This window comes from Sarcophilus harrisii, chromosome 6, assembly GCF_902635505.1.
Source record: "Sarcophilus harrisii chromosome 6, mSarHar1.11, whole genome shotgun sequence".
Lineage (NCBI taxonomy): Eukaryota > Metazoa > Chordata > Mammalia > Dasyuromorphia > Dasyuridae > Sarcophilus > Sarcophilus harrisii.
Genome location: NC_045431.1, coordinates 159,263,045 through 159,289,802, shown reverse-complemented (window position 1 = coordinate 159,289,802; position 26,758 = coordinate 159,263,045). Strand labels below are relative to the sequence as shown.

General features: G+C 38.6%; 1 protein-coding gene across 2 annotated transcripts; it reads right to left on the bottom strand.

Annotated features, from left to right (window-relative positions):
* NAAA (N-acylethanolamine acid amidase) lies at positions 1-22,543 on the bottom strand. Of its 2 annotated transcripts, none has more exons than XM_031944204.1 (11): positions 22,197-22,543; positions 21,297-21,461; positions 20,198-20,324; positions 16,770-16,860; positions 13,678-13,754; positions 12,430-12,602; positions 12,140-12,202; positions 9,572-9,638; positions 9,204-9,232; positions 1,608-1,688; positions 1-793 (listed from the first exon to the last, which is right to left on the bottom strand). In XM_031944204.1, the coding sequence occupies exons 1-10, from the start codon at positions 22,427-22,429 to the stop codon at positions 1,619-1,621; spliced, it is 1,095 nt and encodes a 364-aa protein (XP_031800064.1). In that variant the 5' UTR covers positions 22,430-22,543; the 3' UTR covers positions 1-793; positions 1,608-1,618. The 2 variants fall into 2 exon arrangements, with proteins under 2 accessions (XP_031800064.1, XP_031800063.1); XM_031944203.1 differs by having other exon boundaries at positions 1,617-1,688; positions 22,197-22,515.
* Positions 22,544-26,758: the final 4,215 nt, after the last annotated feature.

The following is a 26,758-nucleotide window of genomic DNA, read 5'->3' as shown; positions in this document are numbered from 1 at the left end:
ATCTTTATAAAACTTTTATTCAATTGTTCAAAATGATTTATCTATTTGTTGCCCAGCCCAGCAATTGACATAATCATAGTGATGGCTAGGGTAGTGGCTTACTATTTAAAAGAAATAAGAAAATAGGTTAGTTTTTTTTTTTAAAATGATTTGAGTCAGGAGAAATTTTAAACAGAACTTTCATAAAATATCAGAAATAACAATTAAATAGAAAAATATAATTAAAAAATCATGCTTTCATTATCCAAAATATAAGGCATCATACAAGCTCAATGTTTATATCTATTATAATTCTATTTCTTCCCCAAACATCTTGTAGCAGTGGATACACAGCCGGCCCTGAAGTCAGGAGGACCTGAGTTCAAATGTGACCTCAGAGGTCACTTAATACTTTATAGCTGTGTGACACTGGGCAAGTCACTTAACCCTAATTGCCTCAGTGCAAAAAAAAAAAAAAAGCAAAAGAAAATTTTCATCTTCATCAGTTCACTTTACAGGAGAATATCCCAGAGCATGGAGAAGTAGACATCTGCCCATAGCATCCACAACCTGGCTTTTTAGGATTTTCAAATTGGGATAAATAAAATCAGGGAAAATTATGAAAATCATTTTAACCCCTTTGGGCAGCAACTATCATCATCCTCTTTACTAACCCCTGGTTTTATAGGGTCCCCTTTGGATACAGTAGAGCATGGATGTCTCCATATCAGATTATAATATATTCACTTGTGGGTTTTTTGGTTTAATTTTGTTTCTCATTGCAATGCTAGGAAAATCCAGCTTTTCTTTTCACCTGTTAGAAGAGAAAAGTAAATGAATTTTAAAAAACTCATCTTTCAAAGTATCAAGGATTCAAAGCAAATCAAATTAAAAAAAACACTTGGGGATATGGAAGCTTCTCTTAATTTAAGCGCATCAGTTAGCACACATTTTGTATCTCAATAATGCCCAAAAAGCCAGAGTTTAAAATTCAGGAATAAGCCAGGCTTATAGATGTAATATCTTTATGCCATAAGCACAGAGCAAACCAAACTTTTGGTGACAGTTCTGTAAATTAAAGAGATACTATTACTACTAGCTCAGGATATCGTAACATTTCTGTGACCAGCCCCACCCAAGATCTATAAGGTTCTTGGGTAGTCCCAGGAATTTGACACAGACTCTCAGACTTGTCATCACTTCTCTTGGGTGGAAACACATTCAAATCCAGCCTCACTGTTGTTCAGTCATTTCAGTCATGTCCAACTCTTTGTGATTTTATTTTGGGTTTTCCTGGCAAAGTGGTTTACCATTCCTTCTCCAGTTACATACAGGGTTAAGTGACGTGTCCATGTCTATTATTATAATTTAAAATTTTTTTCAATACAATTCTACAAATATTGAGTGTCTATAATGAGCAGAGTTTGCCAAGAAAGACACAAAGACAACTAGTTCACTCATTAGTTCTGCTCCCAGGGAATTTACAGTCTAGTGGGAGAATAAGATTTTCATGTCATCTCATGTCAAGCATGTGATGTAAGGTTCCTTTCCTTTGAAAGGGAAATCTCAGTCAGTGAAATAGTGGGCATTTATCTCTGCAGTTTTCCCTCCCTCCTGTTTTTACTTACATATTTTACCTTCAGTTTCTGATATAAGTCATGTATTTGTCTGGCTTTGCAGCACTCATTACTGTTGTATAAATTGTGAAACTAAAAGAAAAAAGAGAGAAAGGATTGTCCATGTCTATCATCATTCCTGATGAATATAAAAGCAAAGAAATAAGGCAGCTATGATCACATAAAGCTCTTCTGGGTGAGAGACCAGACTAGCTATCTGTGAAATGAATACTTCAAATTCAGGGCCAAAGTCCCTAGAGGCAGAGCTAACACAAGCACACAGAGCATCCCTTCGTACCCTTTGCACACTCAGAGTTGCTGAAGGGGTTAACTAGTTGATCCCACCTATTTTGCATAGGCCCAGGACATTACTATGATCCTAAATTTGCAGTTTTTAAGCTTCCCAAAGGGTCCTAGGCTTGAAATGATCAATCACATACTCCAGCTTGTCCCAGGCAGGTTCGTATGTCCCAGAGTACTGATGTCCACTAATTGGGAGCAATCTCTTGGTCAAGAAAAAATTATGTGGGGAAGTGGTGTAATGATGCATTTCCACTCACAAGTCTGTGTTTTAGATAGAAGATAAATACATATCGTCAAAGTTCTCCCATGTAAATATTAATCTACTTCAATGGAAAGAGTCCTCACAGGGCTGCTAGATGACACAGTGGATAGAGCTCTGGCCCAGGAGTCGGAAGGACCCGAGTTCAAATCTGACCTCAGAAACTTATTAGCTGTGTGACCCTGAGCAAGTCACTTAACCCCAATTGCCTCATCAAAAATAAATAAATAAACAAACAAATAAATAAATAAAATAGAAAAAGAATAGATCAAGAATTAGACAAACTGAAAGAGCTAAAAAAAAAAGAACAAATTAAAAACCACCAATTAAATACAAATTAGAAATTTTAAAAATCAAAGGAGAGATTAATAAAAATTGAAAGTAAGAAAACCATTAGACTAATAAATAAAAATAAAAGCTGGTTTTATTTAAGAAATTAGATAAACCTTTGTTTAATTTGATTAAAAAAAAAAAAGAAAACCAAAATATCCAGATCAAAAATGAAGAGTGAATTCACCACGAATGAAAAGGAAATTAAAATGATGATTAGGAGCCATTTGGCTCAGTTGTATGCCAATAAATCTAACAATCAGAATGAAATAGATAAATAGTTTAAAAAATATAAATTGCCCCATTTTAGAAAAAGAAACTGAACAATGAACTTCCGAAGAAAAAAATCTACAGGGCCAGATAGATTAGACTGCCCAAGACTGGCCAATTTAGAAGTAAATGTTGCACTGCTAATCCCTCATTAAGATAGGTCCACTTCTCACTGTAATATTCATTTGGGTTTAATTATTAATTAGACTTGGTTACTACGCTTAGAAACACTCACTCTCCCAAGGAAATATAAACTGTGGGCCCTCCACCATGATTTGTCTTTAACTTTTGAGAATGTCATTAACCCATTTTATTGGCAATATGCTAGATTATTAATAAAATGATTAACTACCCAGAAACCACAAATAGAGAGGAATGTTTCTCTGGAGGAAAAGCCTGAGTTACAGCTGTGGTTCTTGCAATGACTGTTCTGGAAAGAAGTCACTTAAATTCAGTCTCACTTGGATGTTTCATTTATAAAACCGAGAAACATTTGGCTGGTAATTTCTCACTCCAAAATGATTAGTGAATTAAAAACTTGTGTTTTCCTCCAAAAACAGAAAATAGAAATCAACCAATAAGATTCAATGAATGCCGACTAAGTGCCAAGTATCTTCAAGTATCATATACTCTATTAGAAGCATAATGTATCTATATAAAAGATAACTGGGGGCAGGAGAACCTAGAAGAGGCACAAAATTACTCCTTTATTTCTTAAAGGCTTATTTGAAAGCAAAACCAATTGTGTTGTTCAACGCTAACAATCTTAACTTGACATTCATTCATGCTATAGATTTTTCAGTAAATACTAACTGCAAGATACTATTTGAAATGTTGGGGGGGCAGAATAGAAAAGCAAGAGAAGACCTCTGCCATGTAGGTTCAAAAAAGGGAGATCCTTGCCTTCCAGGACCATGCCCCTCACATGCATCTAATTTGCTAAATGGGAAAAGTCTTTGTGGAAGACAGGAATTTGGAGTGGATCTTGAAGGATGGACAGAATTTCAATCATTGGAAGCAGGGAGCAACATTCCAGGAAGAAAGACTATGAAGAAAGCTTAAGGCATGTTTGGGAAATAAATTTCACCAAAGGTTGTGCTTTAAATCAACCATTAAATCTTTATCAGCCCAGAGGGAAATGTGCTCAAGGAAAATCTCCTGGAGTTAAAATCAAGATTTATATGTTGTGGCAGAAAGATCCAGGACAAAAGAAGACAAATGGATTTAATAGGACACAATATGATTTAGGCAAGAAGAATCATCCATGATGGTGAACAGACAATAGAAAGAAACCAAGGAGACAAGGATAAAATGTTAGATGTTCAATAGTAGTAATGCAATTCAACAAATATTTATTAAGTATCTAGTATATGCAACTATGTATCACCAACCTGGTGATACAAAGACAAAAATGCAGCGATAACTGTTCTCAAGGTGCTTCTGTTATCATTCATTATACCAATGAGAGTAGAAATGATTAAATGTACAAAAATAAATTCAAATTATATGCAGAGTGAATAAAAAATAATTTTAGGAGAGCTAGAAGGAATTATAAGGAAAGACAACATGGAAGAAGAAGAGCAACTGAGCCAAACCTAGAAGGATGTTGGAAAATCTAAGAGGAAAATAGTATTCCAAATAAAGAAATCATTCCAGGAAATTAATTTTTTCGACTTGTTTCCTTGTTATTTTTTGTATACCCAGCAGCTAGCACAGTATATATATCATGCATTTAATAAAATGCTTATTGAGTTTAATTAATTTTATCATAAAGGCAATTGGGAGCCATTGAAGCTTCTTGAGTAGGGAGTGACATGATCAAATATGTGCTTTAAAAAATTGTTTTAGCAATTATATAAAAGATGAATGGAAGAAGAGAGAGATGAAAAGCTAGAAGACCAATTAGGTTACTATTAATGTGGTACAAGTGAGAAATAATGAGGACCTGAACTAGGGTTGTGGCTGCATGAAGAAGGAGAATGGGCCAAATACAGAATTTGTGAGGCTACAATTGATAGGATTTGGCAACTGATTAGAAATGGGGAAAATGAAGAAAAAAGAAAAAAATGAAGAATCAAGGAAGATTCTGAGGTTATGTAGGTGATACTCTCTTTTTTTAATTTTTTTTTCTTCTTAATTCTTTTTTTTTTATGTAGGTGATACTCTTAACAGAAATAGGAAGAGTGATAAGTTTGTCAATAAAGATAATGAGTAAATCTTTTCAAACATGTGTTTCTGATGCCATCCATGGCCAAGAAGCTATTGGCCACGAGGCAGTTGGTCATATGATACTAGAAAAATTAAGGCTGTGAGTCACCTTTATAGCAAAAATACAATTAATGATATAACTCATAGAAGCTGATGATCCCCAAAAGAATGCAGAGAGAGGAAAAGGATGCAAGATAGAATTAGGGAGGATTTTCACACTTAGGCATGGAGTATTGCAAGCAAACAAACAAACAAACAAAAAACAGCTGAGAGAGAATGGCCAGAGGTAGGAGGAGAGCAGGAGAAGGCATTATCAAAAAAGCTGAAAGAAAAAAGGGTATCCAAGAAGAATGAGTAATCACTAATGTAAAATGCTGCAAAGAGCTCACAAAGGATGGAGACTGAGAAAATGCCATTGGATTTAGCAATTAAGAGATCCTTGATAATACTAGAGAAGGCAAGATTGAGTCATGTCATAATTAAGCCCAGAAGCCAGATGGGAAAGGGTTAAGAAATGAATAATAGGGGAGAAAATAAAGATAAGTACAAAGTCATATTCTGTGATAACAAATAACTACAATTCATGACATAACACCACTTTTTTCTACAGATTTCTCACATTCCCTAAAATAAGCATGAAACCTTTCCTCCCAATGTTGATAAAAAAAAATTTCTTGACTTAGCTGTTCTCAATAGTACTAATACCCCCTTTAACTTTTGGGGGGAACCCTGAAATTGTATCCCCGTTTGGGGGAAAATCCTGAGTCTCAAACTCTCCCAGTCTCAGATTCATGCAAAGATCAAAAAAGCCTCAAACCTCAGAAGGCTAATAAAAGGAGATTCTGAACCCCAAATCTTTGCCAAATTCCTAATCAGGAGTTTTGTCTGCTAAGAAAGCTTTCTTCTTACTAAAAAATAAATCCTCTTTTGCCACATAGACCTCAAGTTTGTGAATTCTTTCCCAAAAAACCTGTGACATCAACCAGAGGGAATCTCTTACCCTCAATTTGATGGCCTGGTAAGAGGATCCCCAAGAATTTGGCCGAGGTAAAAACCTTTTCTTGTTGTATATTTTTATAGATAGGACACCCAAAAATTCCTGGGGAAAATTTGGGAGCTCCCCACTCCAGCAGAATTCTCTCAGAATTCCCCTGAAAGGGAAATTACTGTGTTTTCTGCCCCAAAATCCCCTTAATCAGGGAGTATTTTGTCATTTCTCTCCCCATCTCTAGGGATGCCTAAAAGAAGGGCAAAGCACTATAGAATCTGGGATTCTAAGGCTTGTGGCAAAATGGGACAATTTATTTCAATCCCTAAAGATTCTCCCTTAGAAAGTCTCTTTAAAAACAGACAAATTTGGCTTGAAAGATCTCAAAACTAAAAAGCTTAAATTAAAACAACATTGAAAGATGTTGCTTAAATTTGCTAAAGGGAAATCAAACCCCCTCCTTCCTGCTCCTTTAGGGACACAGGAGCCTTCCTTTGCACCCCTATGCAGTCCTTAGCAGGAGGTTTCTGAACTCCTTCAGAGCAGGGCCTTATGTCCAACAATATTTCTTTAACTCTATTCCCCTGTTCAGAGAAGGGGCACATACCCAGGCGAGATTAGTATCAAGTTGCTTTTTGATCTTTGTCTTCACCTTGACTAACTGGGTAGAAGCTTTTCCCTGTAAGACTGAGAAGGCTCTGGTTTGCTTGCTAAAAGAAAGCATACCTTGCCTAAGCCTGCCTAGCTCCTTGCAGAGCGACAAATACTCCAGCTTTTACTTCTTTTAAAAGAAGTATTTCAACTAGAAAAGGGAAAGGGACCTGTATGTGCCAAAATGTTTGTGGCAGCCCTGTTTGTAGTGGCCAGAAGCTGGAAAATGAATGGATGCCCATCAATTGGAGAATGGTTGAGTAAATTGTGGTATATGAATGTTATGGAATATTATTGTTCTGTAAGAAATGACCAGCAGGACGAATACAGAGAGGATTGGCGAGACCTACATGAACTGATGCTGAGTGAAAGGAGCAGAACCAGGAGATCATTATATACGTCAACAACAATACTGTATGAGGATGTATTCTGATGGAAGTGGATTTCTTCAACAAAGACAAGATCTAACTTAGTTTCAATTGATCAAGAATGGACAGAAGCAGCTATACCCAAAGAAAGAACACTAGGAAATGAATGTAAACTGCTTGCATTTTTGTTCTTCGTTCCAGGTTATTTATACCTTCTAAATCCAATTCTCCCTGAGCAACAAGAAAACTGTTCGGTTCTGCACACATATATTGTATCCAAGATCTACTGTAATCTATTTAACATATATAGGACTGCTTGCCATCTAGGGGAGAGGGTGGAGGGAGGGAGGGGAAAAATCGGAACAGAAGTGAGTGCAAGGGATAATGTTGTAAAAAATTACCCTGGCATGGGTTCTGTCAATAAAAAGTTATTTTAAAAAAATAATAATAATAATAAAAAGAAGTATTTCAGAAAGAAGAAAAGAAGGGTGAAATTGCCTGTGTCCTTCTGTCTCTCACTAAAATCTCCTTCCTAATTCTTTCTCACTCCAAGGATGAGAACTTTTCTCCTAGCATTTTCTCCTAGGCTTTTCTTGATGTCATTTTACGGCCCCTGCCAGCAGTTAACTCCTTCTTAGCCTTTCAGCTAGGGAACTCTGCGGGTAATGGGGGCATTCAGGATTGTTGGATTGTTTGCCCCTGACCACAGCAATTTTAATTCGCCGACTCCTGACTCCTCCTCATATAACTCCCAGGCAAGTAAATTCTGAAAAGGGCCTGCACATGTGCCACTTGAAGGGGCTTTAAACGGTTTTGTTAACACCTGTACTAATTGGGCAAAAAAACCTTCCCTGGTAAGGCTCAAGATATTTTGCTGGGAGAGATCACATTTACTGAAGGGCATGTGTTATACCCATTGCCTCCTTTTGCCTCTTCCTTTGAGGAAACAAAAGCAAGAATTTGGAGAAAACATTCTATGCTAGGAAAGCTGTTTGAATGAGAGGCATTTATGCTAGCCTCATCTCCCCCCCAGCCTTCCTGTGGATGGGTTTCTGGTCCCTGGTTTCTATCCCTAGTAGCCTCCATATTAACTATACTTATGTTTATACTTTCTCTTTTGCTCATATTTAGTCCTTGCATTTTTAATACACTTGTGAGAGTTGCTTCTTCCAGACTCTGAGTCATGAAATTCCAACCCCTTAGTCAACCTGAAATCACCTGAGACCTGATTCTGACATTCAGCACCCAACGGCCTACAACTCACTCAATCCCCCCTCTTCATTCCGGACCCCACTGGGCAGGGCCAGCTATAACACCCCCTGTCAGCCTGAAGCAACTACAGAAGATGAAGATGAGACCTTTGTCCTGTTACCCCAAATGAATTTAGGGGACTGCGTGGGGGGGAATTGTGTCCCCTTTAACCTTTGGGGGCCCCTGAAGCTGCATCCCCCTTTGGGGGGAATTCCTGAGTCTCAAATTCTCCCAGACCCTGAGAGGGACAATACCCTTCCCAAGATAAGTAATTTCACTCAATTGGAAATCTGAGCCTGGGGCATAGTCAACATCCTCCACTGAGTGGCTCAAACTCCCAGTTAAGCAATCTCATTTAATTTTGAATTGAATTGAATTGAAAATCAGTCAGATTCATCCAAAGATCAGAAAAGCTTCAAACCTCAGAAGGCTAATAAAAGGCGATTGAACCCCGAATTTCTGCCAAATTCCTAACCAGGAGTTTTGACCGCTAAGAAAGCTTTCTTCCTACTGAAACTAAATTCTCTTTTGCCACACAGACTTCAGGTTTGTAAATTCTTTCCCAAGGAACCTGCAATAACCAACAGAGGGGATCTCTTCCCCTCAATTCTCAGACCTCCTCAGGACAATGAGCCAAACTAATTCTGAAGGATTTATGATGAAAATTCTATGAATCTTCAGAGAAAGAACTAATGAAACCTGAATGCAGATCAAAGCAGACTTTTTTTTAACTTTATTTTTTCTTGGGTTTTTATTGTTTTGTTTTGTTTTCACAACATGACTAATATGGAACTATGTTTTTCATAACTGCATATATGTAATGTATTATCAAATTGCTTGCCTTCTCAATGAGGAAGGGAATCTAGAACTCAAAATTAAAAAAAAAATCTTAAAAATTGTTTTTATGTACAATTTGGAGGAAAAGAAAATATTAAATTAAAAAATAGACATTCTTAATGAATGACATTAAAGGTACTTACTTGTTCAGAACTGGAATCACTGACAAAACCTACATTTAAAATAAAAAAAAATCTTATTATACACAGATTCTTTGAAACAAAACTAAAATATAAGAAGGACAGAAGGGAGCTGACATGACAGTAATTAGACATGGAGGAGAAGTGAACAAGTCCAGAAATTATCAACCCCCTTCATTAAAAATAAAGAAGTAAAAATGCTTCAGGTAAGAAACATTTCAACATAAATAATTTTTTTCAGTCTCTGATAACCAAATATAATTTGCTACATTTGTTTTCAAATCTTGTCAACCTGAGGCACTATTTTATTATATTAATATATTTCTGAATAATTTGTACAAAAATTTCAAACAAAAACAATCTTAAAATACCTTAAAAAGTGTGTCCAAGTTGATATTTCCCTGTCCAGTTGCATTAAGGGCCTTGATAGCAGGGGTTCTATGAGAGAAATCATTGAATGTTAATTTACAGACCCTCTGATGTACATTTGAGATGAAACAAATCACAAAATCACAAAATTTACAGTGGAAAGGGGCATACACAAGAATCTAATAAAATCTAAAATAAAATGCCCACTACATCTGTTGTTTGTCCTTCATTCTCAAAGAGGACCATGACATCACGGAGGAGATACCAGGACATGTTAGTGAATTGAATTTAAGTGAGAGAGGGCTGTGCAAGGTCACCTCCCTCACTTTCCCTTTCAGAAGTATTCTGGTCCAGGGGCAAAATATAGATCAAGACAACTAGAAATGGCCCTGGATGAAATGGGAGACCTTGACCTTTTTTAAGCTAAGATCTTCAGCAGGGCTCAGTTTGCCTGAGGTCAAATATCCCTAATAACTGACCCATTTTCCTTTGGGAGAGTTCTTATTGTTAGGAAATTTTCCTGACCCCAAGCCCAAATTTGCCTCTTTTGCAGGGTTTGTCTTCTGGGTCAAGAAGAACCGATCCAACCCCTCCTTCATTATAAATCTGCTTGTGTACAAAATATGTAAATGTGTACACAATCATGTATAAATCTAGTATGCTTTGACTAGAAGAGAGTTCTCTTCTCCTGGCTATACCACTCATATTTTCACATGGCCTGGGCACAGGGCCTCTTGCTATCCTAATTACTTTATTCTGGATACTCTTCAGTTTATCCATGTTCTTCTTAAAATCTGGCATTTAGAGAACTGAACACAGTATTTCAGAAGTAATCTGATAAGGGCAGAGTACAACAGAACTCTCACATCTCCTTAATACTATAAATTATTCCTTTCTAAATACCCCCAAAATTGCATTACCTTTTTCAGCTGCTACAAAAGCAGTGTAAACTAATGCTGAGCATGCAGTTCACTAAAATCTCTTTTCCATTCCTCCTTTCTACAGCTTAATTTCAATTAGTGTGAATCATGAATATACTTAAGGAATTGATTTGGGGACCCAAATGTATGACTTTGCATTTTGATGTCTATTCAATTTTACCCATTTAGAGTCAATTCAATGTTTTTGTGCATCAAAAAAATTTTTGGATCTTGATTTTGTCAGCAAGGATATTTGATACCTCTCCAAATCTGTATCATCTACAAAATTGCTAAGCATGCCATCTGTACCTTTATTTAAATCATCAATGAAAATGTTAAATAACACAAGCCTCAGTTTAGTTTCCTGGAGTATTCTACTATAAAGCATTTACTATAAAGTACCTCTTCTCCTCTGTACTAGGCACATGACTAGAGTTGGGAGACACAAATTAAAAACGGCACAGTCTCTGCTGTCAAGGAGAGCATATTCTATCATCAGAGACAACTTATATAAGTATATGCTGAATAAATATATATTGGAAAAACTACAAAATAATACGAGATATTCAGGGAGAGCACTAAAAGTAGAGATTACAGAAAAGGTCTCTTGTGTAAGAGAAGGCCCTTGAGCTGCACCTCAAAGAAAGAAAAGAATCCTATGAAATGGAAGTGAGGAGGAAAAAGGATTTCAGCCCCGGGGGATGGCTGGTTGAAAGGCACAGAAACAGGAATGGAGTATTATGTATGAGAAACAGAGGTGAGATCAGTTTGACTAGACCACAAGATAGCCATTGATCTTTTGATCTTTAGGATCCACAGATCGAGTTTAATGTTGGGGGAGAAGAGAGGAGGAAATCTGTAAATCTGAGCCAGAAAAAAAATTATATCTTTTTTCAGTATAATGGCTATCTTTGTTATTTTATGTTTTTTAGTTTATACATTTAACGAAATTATTCTGAGGAGTCCGTAAGTTTCGCCAGATTGCCAAAGGGGTCCATAACACATTTAAAAAATAAAAAAATGACTGGGAAGATAGGACAAAGCCTGAAGCAACAAGGAACCAGTGGAGTTTATTAACCTATAGAATGTAACAGTTGGTTTTGCAGTTAAGAAGAACTAAGAACTAAGGTGGCAGCTATGGGAGTAGAAAGAAGGGGTCAAATGCAAGAGATATTTTACAGATCCAATGGTAAGATTTGGCAACAGATTGGCTCTGTGGGGTAAGAGAGATGGAAATAGAATATTATGCTCAAGTTATGATCCTGGGAGGTTAAAGAGATGGTGATATCTTTGACAGAAATGGGGAAATTCAGCAGAAAGGAGAATTTTTTTGAGCAAGAGGATTTACAGATTTCACTTCCAAGTTGACATAAAATATCTAATCTTACCTACTTACTGAGTTGTACTTCCACTAACTAATATCCCTACTGCCTTTTTCAGCAAGGCTAGACATTCCTTTAGTGAAATGGCTGCTCCTGAGGCTACCTTTTCAATATCATTCTTTATATAACCATAACGCCACCAAAAAAACAAATTCCTGGGAAGACACGTTTCTCAGTTCTCTGGCTTTCCAAGCTGCTGGATGAGAGGGATGTCCTTTTTAATAGAGAAAATGAACCTCAGTCCCCATCACTGAAGATATGTATGTACCTTCGGTCATCCCACTGGGGAACTGGTTTCCAGTGATCGTAATTTGTCTCAACTCGGAACCACCTACAAAAGAAGACATAAAAACAGAACCTGAGAAAATAGTCCTATGTTTGCCTTGTAGAAACATATAATTTTGATCAAAATTTAACATAAATGTTAAATAAAATATTTAATATTTAAAGAGTAAAAATATGATTGTTTATCAGTACTCTATGAATTTGACTGATTCACAGGTATCACATGTCAGTGCGAATTTAGGGAATTTAGAGGAAGTGCCCAATTCTATTTACTCTCCATTTGTGGGATCCAGAGGCCAGATGTCTGCAGGACTTTGTCTATTTCTCGTGATGACCACCCCCTCCTTGGGAGACACGCCTCCCACAATATAGTAAACATCCGCAACAATGGGTGTTTTGGCCAGTTTGATCACAGCAGCTTCAAAGTTCTCAGCTTCTTCCAGGGTCTAAGCAAAAAAAGATAAATGAAAACCATCAATTTTGCACAAACAGATGACAGAAATGTCTGCAAAGTAGAGCAATATTTGGTTTATTTGTTTTTTATTACAAACTTAATTATATGAAATTTGGTCTTGCCAGACAATCACAGGAAAGGGATAAAACAATAGGTCTTATATTGTAAACATGCAATTAATGAAGTCATCCTTAAGAGGTACAAGGAAAATTCATGAAAGAATCGGGTAAGAAGCAATGAGCCATAGGATAAAAAGTGATAGATGACGCCTCTTAGTGACCTTTAAAAATTGGTTCATTGAGTCCAGAAGAGAGATTCGAAGAAGAAATCAGCTCTTGATATCTTGATGATAAAAAAACATGTTGTTTGTCCTTTGTTCGTAAAGAGAACCAATGACCTCAGGAGAGTGAAATCTTAATTTTCAAGTGAATTGGACTCAAGGGAGGTAGGTTGTGTAAAGTCATCAGCCTCACCCTTTTTTCCTAGAGTTCTCAAATTCAGTGGTAAGACATAGCTCAGGACAACTTGCAATGGTCCAAGATGTAATAGGAGACCATGGCATTTTTAAATTAAGGTCTTCAACAAGTCTCAGTTTATCTAACAAAACAGCCATTTAGTAATTAAAGACTAGATAAGAATTGAAGCAAAAGATGTAGTTTACCTTAATAAAAGAATCAGTCTGGGAAAGTTTCTGGACAGAACAGAAACAATTGCTATTTACAATTAAACAAAATATTTATATTTAATATTTAAAGAATAAAAACATAATTGTTTATCATTACTCTCTATGAATTTGATTGATTCACAGGTATTAAATCCCAAACATCAAAAATGTTCATGATATTTTGTATTGGTCACCTACTTACTACCATCAGGATGTTGCTGAAAACACCAGCCTTAAAGTTTTCAAGGACTTTGCAAATATCAAAGTAACTGTTTAGGTACTTGGTTAAGTAATATAGCTTCTTTATTTTAATAGCATTCATATGAAGTATGGGACATCAGAATATGAATAGTCATACAGAAGACAAAGTTACATGGATAGACTCAACAGAAAACATACTTACATTCCTAAGAAGCCAGCTCACAGGACAATTTTTTCTGAGAAGAGCTGCCACTGCATTTTCCCACCAAAAACCTTTATCTATAAAAGTGGGGCAAGAATATCAGGGCGGGAGCAAAGTTTATTGATCACTACATAATATAATTGATAAAAATAAATAACAGACAATCCAAATTTGCTGCTCAAATAACATTCTTCTAAAAATCTCCAAATCTAGTTAGTTTCTATTTTATTTCCAAAATAATACACAGTCAGAAAACTTGGCAGAAGGAATGTGATCAGAGGAAGGAGGAGTCTCAAGAGGTTAAATGTTGGGTAACATCCAGTTGTTGAGAGTTAGTTAGGTTTGTGTATAAACAATCTCTTTATAGCTCTACTAGACAAGTACAATTTATTTCTTCATAAACATAACCCACTCCAAACTGCACACCAGAATCCCATGTTTACTAGGGTTGCTGTTTTTGTAGGAGTGATGAAAATAAAGGGATATTGGGAATTCCATTGATGAAATTTCTATCAACAAGTCTGCATCTGCTCTGTAACTTGGAGTTTCTTAGGATGTATGAGAAATTAAGTGACTTGCCCTGCTTGGGTCATGTATATCATAAGCATTACTTGAATCCAAGTCTTCTGAACTCTGAAAATAGCTTTTTATCCATCACACCTTTCTAATTTCCCTAAACAAAAAGGTAGGGAGTTATTTTTAAGAATAAGTATGATAGCCTCAGAGAAAATTCTAAAGTCAGAGGACCTGGATTCAAATCCCAGCTCTACTATTTACTACCTGTGTGAACCTGAGCAAGTCATCTTATTATTGGGCCTCAGTTTACTCATCTATAAAATGAAGAAGTTGAAGTAAGGCTTCAAAGTTCCTTCCAGATCTAAATTTGTGACTCTATGAAAAATGCTTGGACTAAATAATAGAACAAAGTTTAAGAATTTTAAACAAAAAGAAATTATTAATTTAAAAAAATCAATGCTAAGAATTTGGGGAGATACCACATCATCTACACATTCACAACAGATAAGGAGAGGAATACTGGACATAGTCTGAAATGCAAATGTATCCCAGCTTGGAAGGGATTCATTTTGAAAAGTTCAGACAAAAGCTCAATCCCATGAGCTGAGACACCAGAAGCGTGAGAGGTTCTCAAGAATAAATATTACTAACAATTACCATTAATTCTAACGTAGGAGAAAAGAGAAGGGGGGGAAAGCAAAGCTATCTTAAAGAGCTGTGTAGGGAGCTCATCAGTGAAATAAGAAAAAGGATACATATAAGAGACAGAAAGGGAAGGCAAAAGACTAGGGAAAAAAGATGGCAAAAAATGTTATTCTAGGGAAGAATAACATTTTTTATGAGTAAATAATGCTAAGACTGAGGAATGGGTTTTGTCTTTAAAATTATGCTATAGGCAAAATCAAGGGCTAGGACAAGAAGAATTAAGTGGGAATTGAAACCTAAATTAAGTAAGTGGAAATTCTAAGAATACATAGCTTCCCCAAAGAAGTTTGAGTTTGAATAAACTATACCCCAGAGTGTAGTTAGCAAAGATCACATGGCAGTGTACATATGATGGATTGCCAATACTGCCAAGAGGGTCAGGGGAAGCAGACTAAGATCTCTTCCTTTCCCTTTCGTGGAAATCTAGACCCAAAGGAGTTTAGATATACTCAATAATGAAACACAGAGACACAGAAAGGGGGAGGAAGGGAGGAAAAAAGAAAGAGACCGAGAATCAGAGAGACAAAGAGAATGAGGGAGGGAAGAAGGGATGGGGAGAGACAGAGAGAGAGAGAGAGACAAAGAGAATGAGGGAGGGAAGAAGGGACAAGGAGACACAGACAAAGACAGAGAGACAAAGAGAATGAGGGAGGGAAGAAGGGACAAGGAGACAGACAAAGACAGAGAGACAAAGAGAATGAGGGAAGGAAGAAGGGATGGGGAGACACACAGACAGAGACAGAGAGACAAAGAGAATGAGGGAGGAAAAAAGGGAGGGAGAGAGACAGAGACACACAGAGAGAAGGCAATAGCAAAACTTTCTCTCCTTTTTAATATCTACTGAGTAAGCAGCTCTTTCCAGCTCCGTGACAAATCCCCTTTGATATTTTTACCATTAGTGGGACCACGATACCAATCAGGGCTATATCATCCCAAAGTAAAAGGCTATGGGGAACAATAAGGGAGGTAAATCATCTAACAGAGAAAATCCTTCAGCACTGAGCAAGGGTAAAGGTATCCCCAGAATTGGCCAGAACTAGCTCAGCTCTATGAGCAACCTCATAGGTCTGTCCATATATAAGCTCCAAACAATTCACCCACTACAAATAAATATGTAAAAAATAAAATAAAATAAAGAACTAACTAGATTAGAAACTCTGATTTCACTTCTGTCAAAAGTTGTATAACCAAAGCAACCAAAAAACATTCTCAACTCTTCCCCCAACAAAACTGGGTTAAAAGCTAAATCTAACCTTAAGGGAAAGCCTTTCTGAAGCTTATCATGCTTAGGGAACTGAGTTTTCTTTCTGTGGTATTTGAATAGATTTTGTAATAAGATGGGGCAAAATCTATGAATTCATAGGGGTAGGGAATTCTCGGTAACAAGAGGACTTCTCCAATACAGATCAGCAACTATCATTCAGTATATAATTATTAGAACAAGTTCCTAAATCTAGAAAGCATGGATTTTTAAAAAATATATTTTTAACTATTTCAATATAATTGGTTTCCTTTGTAATGCTATCTATTTTATTTCATTTACTTAAAAATATTACTTTGAGAAAAGCTTCATCAGATGCCAAAGTGCCAAAGACACAGAAATGGTTAAGGACCTTGTCTTAGAAGTTACCTGGGGTGCTAAAAGACAGGTTAAGTAATTTGTCCATGGTCACACAGTAACTTAAACCTGAGGCCATGTCTCTACCCATTGTGCTTTGCTGCCTCTCAGTTCTGTGCCCCAGGAAGTGTCCCATTCAAATATTAATTAGGTCTTGCCATGTTTAACTTACAAGATTAGCTTTTAGAGTGCTAAAGCTGTAGGGAGAATGATCAATAAGCCTGGTAAGATGCTTGAAGGTTCATCTGCTCACCTCGTTCATCACCAGAAATTGTAAACTTTTGTGGACTTTGTCCAGTCCATAAACCTACATAACCAACGAATGTAGTTCCTGTGTACGCAATCTGAAATCAAAGGAAACAAGAAATTATCCTACAATTCTTACCTCAAATTCTATAACAGATTTACTAAGTGTTCCCCCCCCTCTCCCCGCCTCAGTTTCCTAATGAATTTCAGTTAAAAAATAAAATATAATTCTACAACAGCTTCTAGGGGAGAGGTGCTAGCTGTCAGTCACCGTTTACAAACTTCCTGACTTGTCTATCAGCCTGATTTAAACAATGCTGAAAGTTAGAAGGAATGGCAACATGATTTCTTATTCATTCTTTATTTATTTCACTCTTATCCATGTGCTAAAAAAAGGCACCAAAATGGTACCAATTTGAAATAGTAAATGACATCCTCTTACCTTAGCCCCAAATAATTATAATAAATTATAATAAATATAATAAATAATTACATGATTTGAGATCACAAGGGGATTCAGAGATAAGGAAAAGGAGAACCAGAGGAAGGGAAATGACCAAAATCAACAGGAAATCTGGGATTCAAATACAGGTTTCCCTCAAGCACATCATTTTAGAGAGTAGCAGCCATAAATGTCTTAACCTTGTTTTGTCTCATTTTCCTCAACAATGATTTAGGAATAATATCAATTGCTCTTCTCTCACATTGTCACTGTGAGGAACAAATAAAGAATAATAGGAAGGGTTCCTTGGGGGTATGAAATGAGTCCACTTAACTATCAATTCAGAAAGCAGAAAGTTTATTAATTTAATAGACTAAATTAGGAGTCAAGAAGTCTAGATTCTGGTAATGGATCTCCCTAACTCTCTAAATGCTCTAGGATTTCCAACAATAAAATAGGGATCATCTAAACTACCACTAACAACATAGAATAGTGGATAGAGGTCTCAGCTTGGAATCAAGAAGACCTCAATTCAAATCCCAACTCAGATAAGACACTTATAAACTATGGGATAGTGGGAAATAAACGGCTTCTTTAAGCCTCAGTTGGTTCATTTGAAAATTGGATATAATATCTATCTCGTAGGATTGTTGTAAGGAACAAATGGGGAGCGAGGTGACACTGCAGTAGATAGAGCACCAGGCCTAGAGATTCATCTTCCTAAATTCAAATCTGGCCTCAGATTCTTGCTGTGTAGCCCTGGGCAAATCCCTTAATTATTTTTACTTCAGTTTCTTCATCTGTAAAGTGAGCTGGATAAAGAAATGTAAACCTTTCTGATATCTTTGCCAAGAAAACCCAAAATGGGGTCACAAAGAGTTGGACACAATGAAAAGAACTAAACAAAAAAAAAAAACCAACAACAAAAAGGAAGAAACAATATGGGTAAAAGTGTTTGCAAACCTTTAAGTGTTATGTTAATGTTGACTTATTATTCCTAATAAACTGAAAAACTTCCTGATAGATGTACTCAACTACATGTTAGAAATGTTCCTGAAGTTGCATTGTTTTCATGTATGTGTGTATAGGACCTTGGAATAAAGTCAATACCAAATTCTTGTCTGTCATACATATTATATAATTTTAACATATTTTAGGAAAATAAGTTTTGAGAGGAGGAAGTTCTACATCGAAAACTAGACACAACAGGTGATTAATAAATGTTTGTTCAATAAATGTAGTAGATAGAACAGAAAAGCACAATGGCAATCCTATATTTGCAGAGCACAAAAGTTTTAAAAGTCCATGTGCATATATTATCTCTCTCATAAGAACCCCATGAGGAAGAGTGGATGATATACCCTCATTTTGTTGAGGAGGACACTATAGTGAACAGAGATAATAGGAATAATCCAAGATCAAATGGCTAATAAATGGTGAGCCAAAAATTAAATTACAAACTTTTTGACTGAGTGGCTTTTTTGCTCAGCCTTATCCCTAGATCACAGATTTCAGAACTAGAATGGCAAACATTTACATAATGCTTTAAGGTTTGCACAGCACTTTACAGATGTTATCTCATTTTTTTCCTAACACACTGAGAAGTGATGATGATAACATTCAGTTGTGTCCAACTCTTCATGACCTCATTTGGGGTTTTCTTGGCAAAAATACTGGAGAGGTTTGCTATTTCCTAAAAAGAGAAATGATTATTTTTCTCATATTAATGACCAATTTATTGAATTAGGATTAAGATTTTCCCTTTATATTTCTTCCTTCAGAAACTAGCCCCTGTAGATCCTTCAGCCTATCTGAAGAACACTGCTGATGGATGAGATTGCTCAGATCCTCTGGGTACATGTTTTTCAATCTTGGCTGTGACCCCACTCAACTAGAAGACCTTATAAATAGGATCCAATCTAGGTAAGATTTTGCCTTCAGAAAATAAGTCCCTATCCTGGAAATTTCCATTAGAATTTATGATTACCCGGCCAGAGTGATCTGGGTAGATTCCAGATTGCTAGAGGTGGCTGAGTCTCATGATTAGGTGACTTTCTCAGCAAGAGGTGTTAAAGACTTTTGGCCTACTTCCTCATTTATGTCCACCTCCTTACTGATTTCTAACCAACGAAGCTGATTTTTCTTCTTTTTCCCAAAGGCTTTTTAAGCATTCAATGTTCTCTTGAGGGCATCTTTGGTTTAAAAGAAAAAACCATTGACATCAATCTATTATGTGCTAGTCATAACTGATACATTGTTAATTATTCAGAATGATATTTCTTAGACTTTTCATTTGTTATACTTTTCCAGTTCATTTTACCGATGAAGAAACTGAGGCAAACAAGGTCAAATGACTTACTCAGGGTCACACAGCTAATAAGTGTCTGAAGCCAGATTTGAACTCAGGAATGTCTTCCTGACTTCAGACCCAGCATTCTATCTGCTATACCATCTAGCTTTCCTTATTATTCTTATTCTATAGCTATAGGTTGTTTGTTTGTTGGCATATTCTCTGTCAGAATGTAGATTCATAGTTTAAAAAAATTATTTCATTCTTTGTAATTATGTCCCCAATAACAAGCATGTTCCCAGCATAAAGGAGGGACTTAATAAAAGTTTGTTGATAGATTTTGCTTTGCTCCCCAGCACCAAATATGTTACTTGGATTTAATAAAAATTCGTTTACAAAAGTACTTACTTTTTAACATGAGAAGACTAAAAAATAGATGTCTTTTTTTTTTCTATTGGATTTTTTTGTTTTAATCAACAAGACTGGTGAGAAGGCTGCTAGTCTATTAGGCTTGCAAGAAAATTACTGCTTTATCTTAACTGGCTGATCTGAATGAGAAGGAAGCAAAAGATGACCTTCCATTTTACAAGAAGACACAATACTACCATCTAATCCACTAACTTCTAAATTCTATACTTAAAGCATCTGATCATTGTTCCTCTTACTGCAGGTAGTATCAATTCATTCCAGATTCCCACTGTACCTGCCCATTCTTTAGATACTGCACATCAATTGTCAACTTTTTCAAAAAACTTCCAAATGCATAATCCAAGTTCCGACCATGGTAAATGTTGCCACTGACATCTTGGGCGATGATGCTGGTACAAAATCTGAAAATAAAATCGAGGGAGGGAAATCCCACCAAGATGAGCAAATAAGAAAGCAAAAAATGAGGAACGAAAAATAATATTTCAAGTTTTTTTAAAGTAGTTTTTCATATAAGCAAACTATCTCTCGCTTCTTCAAAATTGAAAAATGTGATATAAACCCTGACCACAAATCCATATTTATAACTGTTCAGTCCTTTTGAAAAAAGATTGCTTTTTTTGCCAAGCTTATATGATTTCCATATACTCTATTGTTTAATCTTTCTGGAAAAGATACTGGATCGATTCGCCATTTCCTTCTCCAGCTCATTTTACAGATAAGGAAACTGAGGCAAACAGGGCCAACTTGCCCAGGCTCACACAGATCTGAGGCCAGATGAATCTTCCTGTCTCCACTCCCAGCTGTCTCCGGAATTAAGAAGCCTTGAATTCAAATATAGCCTCAGGCACTATCTGTGTGATTGAGTAAATCCGCCAACCTCTGTTGACGTCACTTTCCTCAACTGTAAAATGGAGATAACAGTATCATTTATCTCTCAGGGTTGTGGTGAGAATATTTGTAAAGCACATGGCCCAGTGTCTGGTCCATAGGAGGTTCTATATAAATGCTTATTCCCTTCTCTTTCTAGGGATTGGTGCCTTGCTCTGCACACAGGCATTTAATAATAAATATTAAAATTTTAAATTATTAATTAATTAATACTTAATAAATATTAAATGTGCTGAAATGGATTCTGAGCAACTAGTTACTATTCCTGATAGGAAAATCACTGCTGATTATAATACTATGAATATTCTATCTCTTGTGCCACCGTGGTGAAAGCCAGCAAAGTCCTGGTTCCCATTCCACTTCGGACCCTTCTTCGCTGTGTCCTTTCACCCTGTCTGCCGGTAACACGCATCTGGGAGCAAACTGAAAACACATTCCCTGTGGTCCCCGCCAACTTCTGAGGGCCGGACTGAGGAGACACTCACGCGCTGAACTCATAGGCGAGATTGATGAGGATACCGTCCCCAACGCTCAAGCCCAGGGCATCGCACATGCCCCTGATCTCGCCCTCAAAGGGCTGAGGCAGGAACCTGTCCATCTCGGCGGCCACCGGCGTGAGCACTTCGTGAACCCAGCTGGGGACAGTCTCCCTGAAAAAGACAAGTAACTGTTCCCTTTCTGACCGGGCGATGAGACGCGCAGCGTGGCCGCTTTCTGACGGCTCCCGTGTCAGGAGCGGGTCACTTCTGGGAGCTTCGGGTTCCTCGTCTGTAAAGCCAAGGTGTTAGACCGCGTCCAAGCCTGGCTTCCGACCCGGATCTTTCCCGGTGAAACCCGCCAGAGCCTGTAAAAGCTTCTTTCTCCTCCTGTGGGGCTAGCTGCAGAGGACGGTTTTCCCCCTCCCCCGGGGCCCACAGAACACAGTTTTTGCTTTTACTGCAGTCCGGGCCTCCAGCAGCCTGAGGGACAGTGAGCTGGCCCCTATTACAAAGCTTGAGGCCCCCGTATACTGGACACTGCTGTACCCTGCGCGGCCCAAGGGGCCGTCTCCCTTTAACCCGCCACCGCTGAGACTCGCCCCACTCCCGGCCTTCTGTTAGAGGCTGCACCGGGCGGGGAGGAGCGCAGAAGGAACAAGCCCCCCCGAAGCGGCCGCGGAGTCTGGGCTGCGCGGGCCTCGGGGGACAAGACTCGGAGCTGGAGGAAGCCCCCCACTTTGCAGAGGAGGGGACGAGGTCCAGAGCCAGCCGCAGAAAGCAGGAGCCGGCGCTGGAGCCCAGATGCTCTCCTGACAACGAGCCACTTTGGCGCTTACAGCCCCGCGGGAAGGCGGCGGTGTCTCCCCCGGCCCGCCCCCTCCCCGCCCCCGCCGGCCGCTCACTGACTCGATGACGGTGTTTAAAGCGGTCCGCAGGAAGCCGGGGTCGAAGTGCCGCAGCACCGGCAGCCAGCGCTGGGTGGCCGCCTCGTCCAGGCTCACGTTAAACCGAGGAGGGGCCAACCCGGCGGCGGGGTTAGCGGGGCCGGCCGCGCCGCCCGTCCGCAGCAGCAGCAGCGGCGGCAGCGCCAGGAAGAGCGCGAGCTGCCGCCAGCCCGGGCGCGCGGCGGCCCAGCTCATGGCCAAGGCTGTCCGGCTTCGGCCCAGCTGGCGGGGGCCACCGGCTCGCCAGGAAGAAGCCCGGCGGGCGGCGGCGGAGGAGGGGCCTGGGGGCGGGGCCGGGGGCGGGGCCAGGGGCCGGGCGAGGAAGGGGGTGGGGCGTAGCTGTAGCTAAGCAGCTGGGGTGGGGGAGCTCCGGAAGCGCCCTTCCCTTGCAGAACCTAATCCCCAAGTTTCACTTATAGACCGAAAAAAATGTAAACAGAGAAGCTCCCCCTCTCCCTAACGAAGTCAGTCCTTGGGTGCGGTGTAGACTTGCCGGCGCTTACATAAATACTACAGCGCATTAACGGAGGGAGAGGCGGGGAGGGGGCGGGGGGGGGGCGGTGGTCTGGCTTTGGCTCCTGCCTCTGGCCGTGTGACTTAGAGCGACCCAGGGAACGGCCCCTCTCCCAAGGCAGCTCCGAGAGGCGGAGAAGGCGCCGGCCCCTTGGGAGGGGGTTCTTCACCCTTCTTTTTTAAATTGTTTTTTGGGGGAGGGTCAGAAGGTGGCTCTCGGGGTTAAATGATTTGCCCAGAGTGACAGCAGAACAAGTGTCTGAGGCGGAACGCAAATTCAGGCCCTATTAATGAAATCATGAATCCCAGTCCCGTCTTTTTGGCTCACCAGAAGGAAAGGGCCCAGCGCCTATAAAGCACCTACTACGCGTCAGGCGCTGTGACCTCAGAAGGTAGAGGTCATCTCCAATTCACAGTTGAGCGAACCCGAGTGACGGGGTCCCACAGCCGGCCTGTGTCTGAAACAGGACTTGACTCCAGGGCCCGAACTCTGGCTGCTGCCCCATCCAGCCGCCCCTGTTTATTAGGCATCTTTTTGATCAGCGAGTCCCATGGGGACTCCTTAGATTTGGACTCGGGATGACGATGATTCAGATTGTGATTCAGACACAACTTTCCCTGGTACCTCTCTGAGCCTCAGCCCTGCTTCAGCGGTCCAAGCTAACTCTTTTTTCCTAAAAGGAAGACTGTTTTCCTCCCCAAACTAAATTGTACTAAGATTTGAAGCACAGCTTTTTACTTATCTAATTATGAAAATCCAGCACAGAATGTTCCTGACGCTGCTTCTGTTTATTCTCACTGTTTATCATGTCAGGAGACCTAATATGAACTACCAAAATCTGAAATCACCCAGCAGACCCATAGGGCAGTTAAGTGGAATGATCCTGGGCAGGACACTTAATCCTGTTTGCCTTGGTTTCCCCATCTGTAAAGTGAACTGGAAAAAGTTCCACCTAGTGGATGGTATGGGGTCATGAAGAATCAAACACAACTGGACATTATATTGCTAGATTCTGGACATCAGTCATTTCAAAATGAAGAAACAAAGCTCAGGATTTCTAGTCTTCCTATCCCTTTATATTCAATCCCTCCTTCACCCGTCTATTATATTAACTCTTATCTTTTTTTTTCCTCTTTTAGCTGTGTTAAATTCCTCCTCCACTGCTGTTTAAACAAAGCTTATCATATGCCCAAGGTCAAGGTTGTCCAGTTATGGTCTTGAAGTCATTCACTAGGAGAGTGATATCAAACTAAATAGTAACCTATTAGCCCATCTCAAAATGATTAAGAAATTTGTTGTTCAGGCATATCTTCATGACCCCATGAACCATGGCAAAGATGGCGTAATTTGCCTTTTCCTTCTTTTGTGGATTAAGAGTTAAGTCATTTGCCCAGAGTCACACTGCTTCTAAGTGTCTCGGGCCAAATTTGAAGTCAGGTCTTTCTTCCTGACTCCAGGCCCAGTTCTCTATCCACTGAGCCACCTAGCACATTCATGCTTCAGAAATACTAGCATTTAATAAGAGTTTAAGAACACAAAGATGGTGCAGGTGTGAGACTCATTTCAACCAATTAATAAAGGGAACATAAATCAGAACAAAAACCTTCAGGCCTATGGTTATTATAATAACAATAGCTCATATTTATATGCTCTGATTTTTTTAATTTTTAAATTTTATAACTTCTCAGCTCCAATGTCTTGTGCCTCTCAGGCTAAAACTGAGCTGGTTTCCAGGTGGTCTGATAAAGGGAAAGGAGATGCTGGTTTTTTTCCTTAGTGCATGTTCAATGGAGCAAGGGTAATGACTAGGTCTCCCCAGTGGGAGAAGGGGGTGACTTAAGAAGGGTAGATACCCTTAAATTCCAAGTTGGGGACTAAAGGAAAGAATGATTCCCTTTCCTTGTCACTTTTTCCTTAAAGCTTAAGATCTCCTTATCTCAACACTGAGTATATCCAAATGGTTACATCATCTTTATCTGGAAGTCACTGAGTCAAGGAATATCTTGATTTCACTTGAAGAGTCTTATTGAATTGTGAATAGTTTTGTCTCTATTTTTTCATCTTCTGCAATGGATGTTGGTACTTAAGGTGCAATTATTTTCAACAGAGGCTTTTTGCAAATGCTTATGGGCACTAGGGAAGCTAGATGGCACATTGGATAGAGTGGTGAACCTGGAGTCAGGAAGGCTCACCTCCCTGAGTTCAAATCTGCCTCAGACATTTACTAGCTGTGTGACCCTGGGCAAGTCACTTAACTGTGTTTGTCTCAGTTTCCTTGTGTGTAAAATGAGCTGGAGAAGGAAATGGCAAAGCAGTATCTTTGCCAAGAAAACCTCAAATGGGATCATGAAGTCAGACATGACTGAATGAACATCAGCAATTATGAACACTGCAATATGAAGAGACTAAATATCTTATGAAATAATATTGGTTGCCTTTAGTCAAAATAAAACTTAATTTTCCTTTTCAAGAAAAGCTTGTGAGTCATCCTTCCATTTAGTGGCACTTCTTTTTGTCATCTAATTTCATTTAGAGTGAGAAGATATAAATTGAAGTGAATCATAGGATCATAGAATCACAAACTGAGTTGGGAGAGACTTCAGACATCATCAAAACCAAACTCCCTCATTTTACAGATGAGGACATTGAGATCCAGAGCATCAGCCAGGGTCAGTTTCAGGTGGAATGCAAAAGCAAGTATTCCTTATTTCATCCAGCTCAACATATTCCAGTTACAGCGTATTCACTCACTGATTATCTGGCAAGAATCTCACATTTAGAGTAGCAATAATCAGTAATTAAATAATTTAATAGATAAACAATTGGAAATAAATGGATAGTAATTAAATAGTTAAAATAATATCTATAAGTAGTCTAAACACCCTCTTCTTTAAGTGATTCTTAACACACTCTTCTTTTTCTACCATTCTTTTTTCCACACTGAAGAAACAGAAGCCAGTCTAAGGACTGAAGGTCATTCTCAATTTGTTTTTGTTTCATGGTTTCCACGGCCAAAAATTCATCACCAAGTCATTAGCCTTCTTCATACTTACCTAAGCTAGTCCTTGAAAAACTGACAGTCCATTGCCAGGATCATACAAGCATTGCTATAGCTGAAAAAAAAGTCATTACTTTGTGCCATAACATGCAATGAGTGACAATTTTAGAGATTTTTGGACAGAATTGGATAAACTAATACAGACTGACATAAACAGAAAGCAAAACAATTTATATGACCATAATAATATAAGGAGAAACAACTTTGAAAGACTACAGAACTCTGATCAAAGCAGTAATCAATTCCAGTTTCCAAATGCTGATGATGAAACATACCTCCAACCCTCTTAACAGAGAAGTGGTAGACTAGAGAGATAGAGAAGCAGACAGAAAAAAAAAAAGTAACCCTTTAAGGAAGGGGCAGCTCACCTGTTTGGGATATAAGTCTGGTTTAAGAAAAGCCATTTCTGATTTAAGTTTGCTTTGACAGTTTACTAGACTGGAGCATCACAATTACTCTGATTCAGAGTTCTGAAAGAGTTAATAATAATAGTAGTAATAGTAATAATATAGATGCCACTTTATAAAACTTTAAGGTTTGCAAAGTGCTTTATAATATAAGCATTATCTCATTTTGATCCTTAAAATGACCCTGGAAGGTAGAAGCTATTATCTCCTCTAGGTTAGGAAACTATGGCAGACAAAAGTTGAGTTCTGCTCAGGATCACACAGCTAATTGAGTGCCTGAACCTGTATTTGAACTCAGATTTTCCTGAATCCAAAGGCAACTCCAGGAATGAAGTGGATAGAGCACCAGGCCTGGAGTCAGGAAAACATTTCAAGTCTGACATTAGATTCTTATAGCTGCCTTGTTTTCCTTAGTTCCTTATCTGAAAATGATTTGGAGAAGGAAATGGCAAATTACAACAGAAAACTATAATTGGGGTTACAGAGTTTGAAATGACTGAACAATTTCCTGAATTTAGTTCTCTATTCACTATGCATTTAACTGC

Excerpts from the sequence above, each read along its gene's own strand:
- NAAA (XM_031944204.1), bottom strand. The coding sequence starts at position 22,429 with ATGAGCTGGGCCGCCGCGCGCCCGGGCTGGCGGCAGCTCGCGCTCTTC. Across the intron at positions 20,325-21,296 it reads CTCGCCTATGAGTTCAGCGC|ATTTTGTACCAGCATCATCG; the intron begins GTGAGTGTCTCC and ends TTTTATTTTCAG. Across the intron at positions 9,639-12,139 it reads CCCCAGTGGGATGACCGAAG|AACCCCTGCTATCAAGGCCC; the intron begins GTACATACATAT and ends TTTCTCTCATAG.